Genomic DNA, 13,475 nt, shown 5'->3' with positions numbered 1-13,475 from the left:
GTCCTCCCAAACCGAACATATTCCTAAGACTCCTGGCTGCTAAGCATCCTATTATCCCTCTCCCTCCTCCTCTGGCCTTTCCAAAGGCAGCCTACTAGGTGCTAACCTTCTTCATTCAGAATAAGAAAGGGAAGCTGATGCCCAGTGAAAGTGGTCTTTGGTGAGTTTGGCAGGGGAGCCCCTGCAGTAGGGTAAAAGAGGCCTTGAGTTTTGGGGGACAGGGTTCGGTGCTTAGGACTCTCAGCTGAGCAGAGGTCCTGAGGAAGCGCAGGGCAAGTGTGTGTGGAGCCATGGGTGAGGGGGTCTGGAGAGCTGCCTGAGAGAGCAGGGACATCCCCAGGCAATGGAGGAAGACTGTCAGGCGCCCTGCTTGCCAAAGCCCAGGATCTTCAGTACCCTTGAGAGGTTGGAAGCAGGATGTGTGCAACTGACTGTCTGACCTCAGGTCAGACGGTCCTTTCTTTCTCCCGTTCCTCTCCTGCCCGTAACTCTGAAATCTGTCCCCATGAGGAGCCAAGTCCCTGTGCTGATCTTGATGGTGTGACTTACCACCTAAAGGATAGGGTGCACCCAGGGGTAGTCTTGCATACCCTGGTAGCTGGGGGGCTTGTGTTGAGTGCCAAAGGAAGTTTCTGGACACAGGTTCTGTCCCGTGCTGGGAATTCCATAGGCCCAGGGTTTTGTGGTCTTATTGTTTCCCTGCAGGTCTATGCTGAGCCTTTCTGGCTTTCATTGTGAGATTCTGTGACTCTCCTGACTTGATGCACTTTCTTTTGTTAAACCTGTTCCTTTTTCTGCTTTATTGGGACTTGTGACTTTCTAACTCTATCCCTAAATTCTCTTTGATAGCCGTGGCTTCCTGAGGCCATACAGGTCTTTCCAGTGAAGCCTTTGCTGTCTCTGCCTGGCTTTCCAGATATTTACCCTCTCAACCATCCAATCATTTCTTCTGTAGCCATCTTTCTTTCCCAGATGGTGCTGACATCATGAGGTGGTACCCGGAGACCTTCCTAGTGGAATACTGAAGGCCGACAGATACTGGCTGAACACATGTCACCGGCCAGAGCCCTCATAGCCCATGACTTCCCTTACATTGTCCACCTAAGTTTCCGATAGGCACTAGCAAGCATCTCAGAGCTTACTGGGAAGATTAGGTGAGAGCATGTGAAACTGTGTGAGGTGTTCAGAACGAGTGAATGCCAGGTGGTCTCTAACTCTCCCCTTTGGGAACTCCTATCTTCTGACTCTGTTCTTGCTGGCATCCATCTTCAAGGGGACAGGGAGAAATAGCCATGGTGGCTTAGATGGGTTCTTCTTTGCTTGCTGCTTGTCCTCTGGATGCTATGGTTGAGCTGCCTCTGGCCAGGGAGACACTGATTGGCATGTTTTGTTCTCACAGTGCAGTTCAGCCTTGAGCTCTTGTAGCTGGTGAAATCCACTGATTGTTTTTATTCCACTGGACCTTGGCCTAGCTGTTCATCTTCACCTAAGTTCCTGGAAGTTGATTTATGGGTCCCTAATACCATGCAGGAAGGGAAAGTATGCGGTAGCTTTGGAGTTGTTTTGACCTAGAATTCTAGGTCTTTCCTTTGTTTGTCACCATGGATAAGTTCCCTTATCTCAATAAGCCTCAGTTTCCTTATTCAGACAGTTAATTCACCCTGGAGAATTGGTTTCCAGAAAGGATAGGATAGGGACAGCAGCAAGTCACTGCCACCTCTGTAACTGAGGGGTCATGGGAGGAGGGTAGGAGCAAAGTCAGGAAGCCAGACATGAGAGAATGCAGGGCCTCCCGGGTGGCAGGAAGGACCCATTCTAATGGTTTCCTCTCCCCTTGTTGGTGAAGGGATTCTCACCCCTGGATGTGGCATTGGGTAGATACCAACATTTGACTGTGGACAGGTGTAAAAGGCAGTAGTGTGCCAATCACATTTGGTTAGTGTGAAGTCACAATCTGAGTAAATAGCCATCAGGGCTGTGCAGGCCTGAAGTTCTCTGCTCCTGCGGGCCTCCTTCAGGTTTTCTGAGGCTGGTTGAGGAGCTGGGACCCACTGCCAGGACAAAGTAGAGACTGTGTGTGACCTCATGAACAGTAGGCTGCCTGGCTAGAATCTCATCTTGGGGAACAGTGAGGAAGGTACTCCTGTGTGCTGTGTGAGCTCATCTTGGGGAACAGTGAGGAAGGGTACTCCTGTGTGCTGTGTGAGCTCATCTTGGGGAACAGTGGGGAGGGTACTCCTGTGTGCTGTGTGAGCTCTGCCCTGGGTAGTAGGCATGAGCCAGCTATAATGTGGACCCTGATTGTTGGTCTTAGTCCAGTTCTAATTGTGAAGAAAGGAGAGGAGGTCACCTTGCAGGAGTGGCCTAGAGGGGAAGGTAGCTATTCTAGAAGGTAGCTTGGCCCTGTCTCTCCCATGCATGTCTCTCCCTCCCTCAGGCCACTTTGCTTCAGTGTTCCAGTCCACAGTTTCCTTGTGAGTTGCAGAGGTTATTTCATTTAACCTGTGGAACAGCTCTGTGGTGCTTTGGGTGTCTCCCATTTTATGTATAGGACCCTTGGCTTGAAGGAATTGTCAGTCTCTGTGGCACTTGTTGGTGTCAAAAAGGTGACAAACCCAAGGCAGTTTTTCTCCACACCCGGGGCCATTAGGTAGGACAGTTGCTGGTAAAGGCAGGGAGAGCCTGCCCACCCCTGTGCTTAGCCTGCTGCCCCCAGCTCTCTGAGGTCTTTTTGCAGAGGTCCCTTCCTAGGCAACATCTTTGCCCATTACACTCTTATCTGTTCCCATGTAGAGTGAGGCTCTCTGGAAGGTTCTTGCTGTGCAGGAATTGACCTGAACTCTCAGCAGCTTGTACCAGGAAAGGAAGAATTCACTGAGTGGTGCAGCTGCTCATTAGGAGTGACACTGCCTGGGACTGGAGCTTGGGGTCTCCAAGGACGACCCACTCCCCCTTCCTTCCCTTTGCCTCATCACTTGGTGGACAGTTGCTTTGCAGCGCCGCATGGTCTCGAGATTCTGGAAGGCACCGGCCCTTCAACCCACCACACTGCAACAACTTTTCCTATGCTATTGTCTCTCCTGTGAACAAGTAAGTCTCACGCTGACTGTGTTCTCACTGCAGAGAAGCTGTCTGGGGACTTCTTGAGCTGGAAGCTAGAAGAAACACTGTCCCAGTTCCCGCTGCAGCCCGGGAAGGTGGCTACTTTCACCGTCAACATCAAGGCAAAGCTGGACTTCTCCTGCCAGGAGAACCTCCTCCAGGACCTGAGTGATGGTGAGCCTGTCCTAACGTCACTCTTCAGATCACATCCCATCCTGTTGCACTTTGTCAATTGCTCACCAGCCATCAGCTCCAGGTGCCTGGGCTTCTGGCCACTTTATTAGCAGTGTCTGGAAGTAATGAAAGTGCTTTTCAGCTAAACAGTTTTTTTTTTTTTTTTCTAGACAGGATTTCTCTGTGGCTTTGGAGGCTTTCCTGGAACTAGCTCTTGTAGATAAGGCTGGTCTCAAACTCACAGAGATCCACCTGCCTCTGCCTTCCGAGTGCTGGGATTAAAGGGATGCGCCACCACCGCCAGGCCCAACTAAACAGTTTCTTAAACCCCCCACTTGACTGCTTTGGTGCCGTTTATGGGGAGGTTATCCTTAATGTATGCAATGTAAGATTTCAAGTGTAACCACAGCCGTCTCTTCAGCTGTGATAAAATGCTCCCTCAGACCCTGCTGGTTTGTGGAGGAGTCTGGGGCAGTGGGAACTCATTACAGCAGGACAGGTTGACGAGGGATGGTGGGCCACAGGTTCCTTATGTCAAAGTTAGGAAGCCTGGATCCAGATATTGGAGGCCTGGTGGGACATATGAGTCAGCTCAGGATACCGTTGCAAAGATCCTGGATGACAGGGTTAAACACCAGACACTTACTCCTTATGGACATGAGGCCTGAGGTCAGAGTTTTGGGTCCTTTTCCTGCTCCACAGATGCTCATTTTCTGGCTGTGACCACACATAGTTGAGTCTCCTGCTCCCTCCCTTTTTGTAAAAATGGCACTTCCCTGATTAGGGCCCTGGCCTCGTGATGCTGCTGCCCACTTCCACTTGCTCATAGAATGACTTTAGTACAGTTGCTTTGGCTGCCCGGAGTGCAACACGGACATTTGGAAAGGAGGCACAGATATTCAGTCCGTATCGTGACTGCTACTGGGGACAATGTGCTTGATCCCCAGAACTTGGATGACTGCTTGAACTCTCTCTTAACTCATGAGTGATTACAACCACATTTCTAGGGCTGTGAACTGTAGGAGTTCACAGTGACGGTTGCAGATATGAGAGACTGGAAACCTTGCTTTATTTGGAAGAGCCCTACAGGTGAAGTACAAGGGTAATAGCAGATACAGTGGCCCAGAGCCTCGATTTCTCTGTCTCCGTCTTTCTGGAAATGAACTTTTCATCCTCCTGTGTATGTTGTGTATGTGCTTGTGTGTGTACATGTGTGTTCCATACACAGACATGTAGAGACCAGAGCTGGACTTCAGGTGTCCTTTTTTTTTTTATCACTCTCTGCCTTGCTTTCCTGGGAAAGAGATTCACTGAACTTGAACCTACTCATCAAGCCCCTGGAACCCACCTATCTCTGCCCTCCAGTGCTAGAATCTCAGGCTTAGTGTGGGTACTGGATTGGAACTCAGGTCCTCATGCTTACATTGCAAGAGTTTTACCCATTGAGCCATCTCCTCAGCTCTGGTACTGTGTTCTGAGGTTAGTCTCGTCCAGTATCCCTGCATATTAATAATGCTCTTGTGTTGAATGAGAGCAAGTAGAAGCCGAGTCAAGGGTTTTCTTCTTCTGGCGTGAGAAATTACCTCCACACCTTGCTCTCTGTGAGCACTCTCCAGTTCCCTTGGTCCATGACTACCCGCTCAGCCTGCTCCTGCAGGCCCTGCAGCCGTCTGTACTGGCTTACACTGTGGCTCTGCTCTTCAGCTTTGCATGACCTGCGTTAGATCATGCAGATTTCAGGCCAAGCATCTCCAAGACTTTCCATCCACTTAGGTAAAGACAGTTCCCAGTCTCCTCTCCCTCCTTACCCTGTCCGTCACTCATCTGCTGTCTCTTTGCTTTAGAATAGGAACGAAGGCCTTGACTCCTTCAGCCCCACATCCCAGAGTCCAGGCTGGGAAGGGACCAAGGGTACCTGTGTGGGTGACACAGGTTGAGGGTCTCCTTCCCTGCCCCTCCTCTCATTGTGGGTTCCAGGGTATGTTCCTGTTTATTTATTTTTGTGAAGACATCTTGTTGGTAATGACAAGTCCATGTGCAGAGGACACAGAAATGAGCTGCCATGTGGTTTTGCTGTAATGGTTGCTATGTAAAATTTGCCTTGTAACTCTCTCTCAGCTAAGGCCACCTTAACAAAAAGTGCAGTAGACAGCACTTGAACAGTAGACATTCCTCACAGTCTAGAGGCTGGGAAGTTTGCATCAAGGTTCCGGTAGATTTGGTTCTTAAGGAGGGTCCTCTTCTTAGTTATTCTGCAGACAGTTTTCTTCTTGATATGCCCACATATAGTAGCGATGATAGCTCTGTGTTAGGGCATTGCTCCCACTAGAACTTTGGCTGTGAGCAGAGTCCATCACTCCCTTCCTGAAGTTTGCTCTCTGTAGCAAGAGAGCTAACTATGCACCTGTGGCACTGACCACGGTCTTTTGGGCATGGTCACAGGTGCGTACAGGAGAGGAGGACTTGGGTTTTTTGGGAAGCTTAAGCCACTGTACAACTAGGTTCCCGAGAATTAGAGATATTTTCACTCACATTCTTATATCTTTGAGATTAGTCAGACATAGATTTTGATCTTCAAATACTTCATAGACCTGCAGAAAATGACATTTAAATGTTTTAATATTAGTACTCTGTTGACATAAGACAAAATTATTCCTGACAGCACCAAACTATTCCCGAGAAAATGTTGGACATCGATGTCACTCCTTCTGGAGTTCGGTCTCTCCTCAGCTAATGGCCTCTTGGGCAAAGAACTGTCCCCACCTCGACTGCTGACTTTGGACATGCTGTCCTACTGTGCTTGCAGGAGATAAATTAGAAGACTGCTAAACCCTGCCAAGTCAGGGTAAGACAGCCTTTCTGCCTCCCTGCTTCTGGTTGGTCAGTCAGTTACTCTAGGTCTTAGCCAAAGCTGGCTGCCCCTATGCTGCTGTGAGGCTTTGGGTGACTGTCCAGGCTATTTCTGTCTTCCCTGCACCTTTGGAAGCTGCTCACCTGCACTGCCTCCCTGTCCTAGTATTGTTGTCTTCCTTTTCGGGTCTTTGACGGGGCTGAAGGTTAGATTCACAGTTATCATTCCCTCTACTCTCCAGCTTTGGATAACCTTCTAGTGATGACTGGATAGGTAGTTCTCGCCATTGCTCTAGTTGCTTCACTGGCAACAGGTATTAGGTGTGTTTGTTCTTATTCTCCTCCTCCTAGAGCATACTTGATATTCCCTATCTTTATATATAATTTTGTGTCAAGTCTAAACCTTCTCTTTAGGCAAAAAGGGGAATTGTAGCAAGAGATCTAAATGTGTACCTTTGGCGCTGACCACACATATTTGGGCGTGGTCACAGGTGCATACAGGAGAGGAGGACTTAGGTTGGCTCTGGGAGGGGTGCTCTCTCTTTCTGGTGGCTGGCCGGGTCATGGAACAGCCTGGGAGGTTCCTTGGAGCTGGAACCGGGGGCAGTCACCTACGTCATATGTAAGTGTTATCTCTCTGAATAAACCTTTTAACCTGTACTGGGTCTAGCGAATCTTGATTCCCATGTGCGATAGCTCTCCCTCCCCCATAGTGTTGAAATGCCATCCCTGAAGTTCTGCAAGAACACTCTTTATATTATTCATGAGGATAGGAAAACAAGTGTTGGCTGTGCTAGAAATGGAAAGAGTCTTGTGAATTTAATGTATCAGGATGGGCAAACATCAGATATCAGATGGGGCAAGTGGTGTTACAGTCAGGGTCTCTATTGCTGTGAAGACACACCATGACCATGACAACTCTTATAAGGAAAACCTGGTTTACAGTTCCAGAAGTTTGGTCCATAATCATCATGTTCAGAATCGAGGCAGCACAGACGGACACGGTGCTGGAGAAGGAGCTGAGAGCTCTATGTCTTGATCCACGGGCAGCAGAAGTCAAAGTCACCCTAGGCCTGGCTTGAGCACAGGAGACCTCAAGGCCCGCCCCCACAGTGACACACTTCCTCCAGTAAGGCCCCACCTCCTAACAGTGCCACTCCCTGTGGAGGCTATGGGGGCCACACCTATTCATACTACCACAGTGGGGAAGGGGAGAACCAACTTTGGGCTGGGGGTGTAGCTCAGTGCAGAGTGCTTGTCCAGAGGGCACAGAGCCATGGGCTTGACTCCTCGTACCACTGCCTAAAACAAATCTGAAGGATTTTCTTTATTTTTTGTAACCTATCTCATCCTGTTGAGTTTTTCAATCTTAGACAGGGGATTATCTATAGCCTGACTGTTCCCACCCCCCCCCCAAGGAGGGAATTTGGCATACTGAATGTTACCTGCTCCCAAGACTCCTTTTAAATACCTATTGCTACAGTGCTTGTTCAGATGGTGACCCCTGGGACATGTCCAGGCAGTTATCTTCTTCTGGGGATTTGCATGTGAGACTCACAGTAAGGCACTGGGGTGGCTCTGCTGCTGACTGCTGGTGTCACGTCTCTGAGGAGTAGAGGGGCATCTTGGTGGAAACTTTGGTTCTTGGCATTTTTCAGGTTTCCCGAGTTTATGTGCTTTGCAGACCTATTTGTTGGTATGCTGCGTTCCGTCCTTTGTTTACAGCGGGGTGAGGCTAGTTGGGATTTATCATCTGGGAAAACTGCTTTAATCTTGTAAAATAGAATTAAATCAGCACTAGAGTTATGGTTTCCAAGGGGTTTGCAAATGTAGGCTGACTTATTACCTGGTCAGTTAGATGTAGCAACCTGGTTATTAATGATTCCAGTCAGTAGCGGCTCAGACTGTGTACACAGCAATCACAAAGCAAGGCGGTTCCAAGAGGTCTGTTTTTGGAGACAGCTGTAAGTTCAGTGGCAGAGACTTATTTGCTGCCTCTGGTAGCTGGTAGAAGGAATCCCTGTGGGTTCCTCAGAAACATGGAATTAGACTTGGTTTCTTTTTCAGGCATGAGCTCACATTAGCTATGGCTATTGAAATTAGATGCAGCTCTGTGAGTTTACAGCAATAAATATAGACATTACACAGTTGGGATACTGGCTTTAGTATGGGCTGCCGGCAGATGGAGAGGCATATTAGCTATGGAACATGATCAGATCTTGTGTGGAGACTGGGTCTCCTGTGTTGTTATTGTTGTGTATTTGTTTTGGGGGTGGGCTACTAAGGATTGAATGTAGGGTCTTGTGCATGTTTGGTAACAGGTACTTCATTGTGCTATATCCTTAGCCTTTGAAAAAGCTTCTCCTTGTGATTCTCCTGCCTCAGCTACCTGAGTTATTGATGTTATAGACCTATGCCACCATACCTGTTCCTGTTCAAAATCTCCAACACTTCTGAACTCTAGTTTTACTACAGTTCTGAACTCTAGTTTTACTGCAGTTCTAAACTCTAGTTGTAAAAGAAATGAGAAAGCACTGTAGTGAGAGGAGGTTGAGGAAATACAGCTGTCAAAGGCTTTGTGTAATCTTTACTCAAAACCCAGGTCTAAGACAGTGGCTGTGCATTGTGTTAGGTAGTGCTGCTGTGTCGGTGACAGGCACATTGAAAGTGATAATGAAACCACAGCAGAATGAACTGCTTCCTAGGAAGGTCATTCAGAACTGAGAGAGAGATAGAGAGAGAGAGAGAGATAGAGAGAGAGAGAGAGAGAGAGAGAGAGAGAGAGAGAGAGAGAGAGAGAGAGAGAGAGAGAGAGAGAGATTGATTGATTATGCTTGCACTTTCTTTGATATGGTTCAGGGCAGAAAAGACAGTGTGAATATAGAAAGTAAACATATCAAATTATTGAAAACCAGTGCTTTCAGTGAAGGGTTTATGGATCTTCATTTCTATTCTTGTAGCTTTTCTGTAGGTTTGATATTTTTCAAAATAAAAAAAAATGAGGAAGAGTTGCTGCCTTGGAGTCCTGCTTTGATCTATTGTTTTGATTTTGAAAGTGAGTTCTCAGAGCTAGTGGCTTCCAGAGTCTATGGATCATGGGGCAGTATTTATCTCCCTCCAGGGTAGGAGAAGTCAACCTTTCAACCAGAAAGTGCTATAGCAACCAGAAATTTCTGATTTCTTGGAATGTTATGTTTATGATGAGAAATCTTGGAAGATGACAATAAGGCTGTCTAATAAAGACCAAATAAATACAGGAAAACCAAAAACCCATAGGAAAAATATGTAGCTAGAGTAAACATCAGGGGCCCCTGGAGACTCTAAAATATGAGCAACTGCAGAGAAACCACTGACAGCTGAGAGGCTTCACTGTTACACAAGAGGAAACAGGAAGTTTGGTAGCTGATGGTGATAGATCAGCAACCTCTGAATAGCCCGAGGCTGCTCATTTGGTCAGATCCAGGTTAACAGCTAGAACACACGTATACAGGGCTCATGTATGTTCCCAGAGCGTATGGGCAGCAAGTTCTAGAATAAGAATGAGGGCCTGACTGAGTAGAAGCTGCAGGAATCAGGGTGGGGTAGCATATAGTGAAGGGACAAGAGAACACAGCTGCATATGGGTAGACCCGATGCCTCTCAGTGCAGAATTCGAGCTCCCATAGCCAGAAAACCATGGAACATAGAAGAAGATATGTGTGTTTATCAAAGTCTGGGCAGCTGGGAGCCATCTCTCCTAATGGTTCCTGTCAACCCACTCAGTAAAGATGGCCAACAGGAAGGATCAAGGTCAAGTCCTATGTAACATTACCGTGAAAACCCAGAGCAGAGCAACAGTTGGGGTTGCTGGGGTGCACACTCTGAAGATGTGTAAAGTCTTTTCAAATAAGCTAATAGACACCAAGAAACAATTCAAGTTGTAAAGAAACGTAATTCCAAGTCAGAAAAAAAAATCTCAGTATTGGGATGTAGAGAACCCAGAGGTTTGGTCTGCGATGATGGGCATGCAGAAGGTAAAGATGATGAAACAGAAAGAGAATAATAAAAAGGGGTTATAGTGCTATCGTGACATTGTTAAGTGACAGAGATGGCACATGCATCACCCATTCATGCACCGTTGCAGATCACCTGCCACAAGACACCAGAGCAGAAGGCCACAGCCTGTTAGCCAGAATTCTAGAAAACTTCCTAAAGTAAAAGTAAACCCTTAAGATTTTTATTGAACAGCACACTGTGTGCATGAGAACACTGACCCAGGGAGCCTGAGATACTCTAATACAATTACTAGACCTCAGGCCAAAATGGTAAGTGATTTATGAAATGATGGAGATCTGATTATCACTTAATGTTTTTGACAGGGGCAATATTTGTCCAGACCCAACAGAACAACATGGTTTTAGATGCTCATGCAATGAAATAGAAGCCAGGATTTTCGGGTTCAGAGCTTCTAGTCTCGGTAATCAGGAATCTGGATTGTCAGAATGCAGGAAGGCAAGCATTATACTCTCAGCATTTACTTCTCGAAGACACTGTGATAGAGGGCTGGCAAAGAGCTAAAGAGACAGTGCCACAACAACTGTGAGCATCAAGTACCAAAATCCGGAGGCATTAGAAGGGAGAGTGTGCATATGCTATGTCACGGCCATTGGCTCTAACAGTGTGCATACACCATGCTGATTTAAAAGGCAGAGGAGGAGGAAATTGTTTGTTCAAGTAATTTTTAAGCTAATGTCAGTAATTATATTGGTATTATTAACATTGGCATTAATAATCCCTAAGTATATATTATTGTGAAGTAAATTAACTTTTTTGATATGTTCATGTATGTAGGGATACACATGTGTGTATGTGTGTGTGTGTGTGTGCCTGTACACATGTATTTGTGCATATGTGTGTATATTCATATAGAGGTCAGAGGGTAACCTTGGATGTCATATCTTAGGTGCGATCCACCTTTGCTTTTTTTTTTTTTGAGATAGGATCTCATTGTACCTTTGGTTGGCCTAAAACTGTGTAGACCATGTTGGCCTTGAACTCATAGAGATCCACTTGCCTCTGCCTCCTGAGTGCTGGAATAAGATGTTCACTACCATGCCTGACTCATCTACCTTTTTTTGATGTAGAGTCTCTCACTGGCCTGGAATACCATGTAGACTAGGGTGACTAACCAATATGCATCCAGCACTGAGATTAAAAATGCATACTATCTTAGCTAGGCTTCTATTCCTGTGATTAAACACTGACCAACACCAGCTTAGGCTTGAGAGATGACTCAACAGTTAAGAGCACGGGCTGCTCTTCCAGTAGATCTGGGTTTGATTCCCAGCAACCACATGGTGGCTCACAACCATCAGTAACTCCAGGTCTAGGGGATCCAGTGCCCTCTTCTGACACCCACAGGCACTAGGTGTGCATGTGTTGCATAGACATACAGGTAGGCAAAACACCCATATACATTAACACCCCCCCCCAAGAAACCCATAAAATCTTGGGGAGGAAAGGGTTTATTTCACTTTACCGAAGCAGAAACTCAAGACAGGAACCAAGAGACAGTAACTGAAGCAAATGAATGACGTGCAAGGCCACACCTTGATTTGGTCTGCTTAGTTATGTACATCTCTTGTCCTCTGTTTAAATACACAGTTCATGTCATTGCCCTGAAGATGAACTTGTGGGGACACTGGAACCCTTCTTTCTTCTACCCAATGTAGCCTTATTCTCTGTTTTTCATTAAGACCAGAATGGTACTATGTTAATGTCACACATTCACACACACACACACACACACACACACTCACTACAAGGAGACAAGAATAACAGGACTTGAAATGAAAGCACACACACACACACACACACACACACACACACACACACACACACCCCACTCACTACAAGGAGACAAGAATAACAGGACTTGAAATGAAAGCGACTGAAATGCCAGATGTGAGTGAAACTATATTAAAGTGCCTATGATTCTGTGCTTAGGGAGAGGGAAGATGATGACAGACAGTCAGGGCTCCTCTGTCAGGCATAGGCTGATCTTGAGGAAGGAGCGGGGTGTGGTTTACATAGCCATGAGGCAAAACAGGCATGTCTGCTGACTGGCAAGGTCTTAACTGTTTTTCTTCAGGTGAGAGAGAGATGATTCTGTTCTTGGTCTTGAGTGTTTGCATCCTCACAATGCATTCAGCTAAACATTTATTTCATGATGTTTTCTCCATTAGTGTGACAGTTCACAGTAAAATGTTTTTGAAAGAAGAAACAAGGGAGACATACCTCTGTCATAATTCTTTTTGCTTAGTAATTGCCTTTTTCTTCTGATCAGACTGAGAAGTTATTTCTACACACAAGTTTTTCATAAAGGCAGTATCTGAAGATCAAGCCAGGCTGCTCCATGTCCCTCTCTGTCTGAAGGACATGTTTGTGTGCAAGGCGCTCTCAGAGATCAATATGTTAGCGTTTGATTTTTATTGGGACTGATGCGGTGGGTGGAAACAGCCTTTTGGGGCTGCAGGGTCTCACAGGCAGTGGAAATGTTCTCTGCTTTTGGTTTCCTTTTCCATTAATTATTTAATTCTATTTTTCTTTTTCTCTGTGCTTTCTGGCTCTTGGTTTTATAAGAGAAATGTCAACATTCCCCGCCGACAGTGTCTGTTAGACCTGATAATTAAACATGGCATTTCAGATGCAGTATGGAAAGGGGGGAGTCTTCAGCCTCACTGAACAGAGCGGGCTGGAGATGGCATCTTGTCTAATCAGTTTGTTTTACAGAGCAGGAAGCTGAGTCCGAGAAAGGTGGATGATCTGTCCAAGGCATCGCAAGGCAGCGCTGGTGTCATGAGACAGTGCTGGGCGCCCCCGCCCCCGAGAACAAACAGAACTGTTCCTAGATGAGCAGAGAGGTGAAGCACTGAAGCATTACTGTCTGAGGGCAGATGGACACTTGTTTTTTCCTTTGAAATGGGCAGTGACCCTGTCCATGCCAGAGGTGGGGGTAGGGGTCTTCCCAGGCTTGGTATGAGAGGGTGAAAGGATGGTGAGCTTTCTGCTCGGGAGCTGATGCGGGTGCCTCTGAGAAGGGGCCAGTGATGTGACTGTGGTGTGGAGCATCCCTGGACTCGGACCTGCCATGTTGTGGGAGACTGTGTTTTGGGTCACAGCAGGGCTCCCCACTGTGCCCTCCTCTTCAGGTCCCTTCCTCTCAAGCAGATGCCCTCTTTCAAAGGCCAGCAGAGGCCATTAATGATGCAGTCCTCTTCTTTTCCATGTGTCATGCCTTTTTTGTCCTCCTCCGTTTGATCCTTGTAGATGTGTCTGTTTCTCCTCAGTAGCCTCACTCTTCCCTAGGG

At 46.8% G+C, this 13,475-nt stretch overlaps 1 protein-coding gene across 8 annotated transcripts in view; it reads left to right on the top strand.

Annotated features, from left to right (window-relative positions):
* Nucleotides 1-13,475, top strand: part of Trappc9 (trafficking protein particle complex subunit 9) — a 456,271-nt gene that overhangs the window by 130,809 nt on the left and 311,987 nt on the right. For 7 of the 8 annotated variants that reach the window (XM_040736319.1, XM_040736315.1, XM_040736320.1 and 4 more), the window contains one exon: nucleotides 3,124-3,276. The exons of the other annotated variant lie outside the window; for it this stretch is intronic. In XM_040736319.1, the coding sequence (XP_040592253.1) occupies nucleotides 3,124-3,276 (153 nt within the window). The remainder of the gene's footprint in view (nucleotides 1-3,123; nucleotides 3,277-13,475) is intronic. 8 annotated transcript variants of the gene reach the window in all.

The sequence above is a fragment of the Mesocricetus auratus genome, unplaced genomic scaffold, assembly GCF_017639785.1.
Source record: "Mesocricetus auratus isolate SY011 unplaced genomic scaffold, BCM_Maur_2.0 Super-Scaffold_100055, whole genome shotgun sequence".
Lineage (NCBI taxonomy): Eukaryota > Metazoa > Chordata > Mammalia > Rodentia > Cricetidae > Mesocricetus > Mesocricetus auratus.
This window is presented reverse-complemented; position numbering and strand designations above follow the sequence as displayed.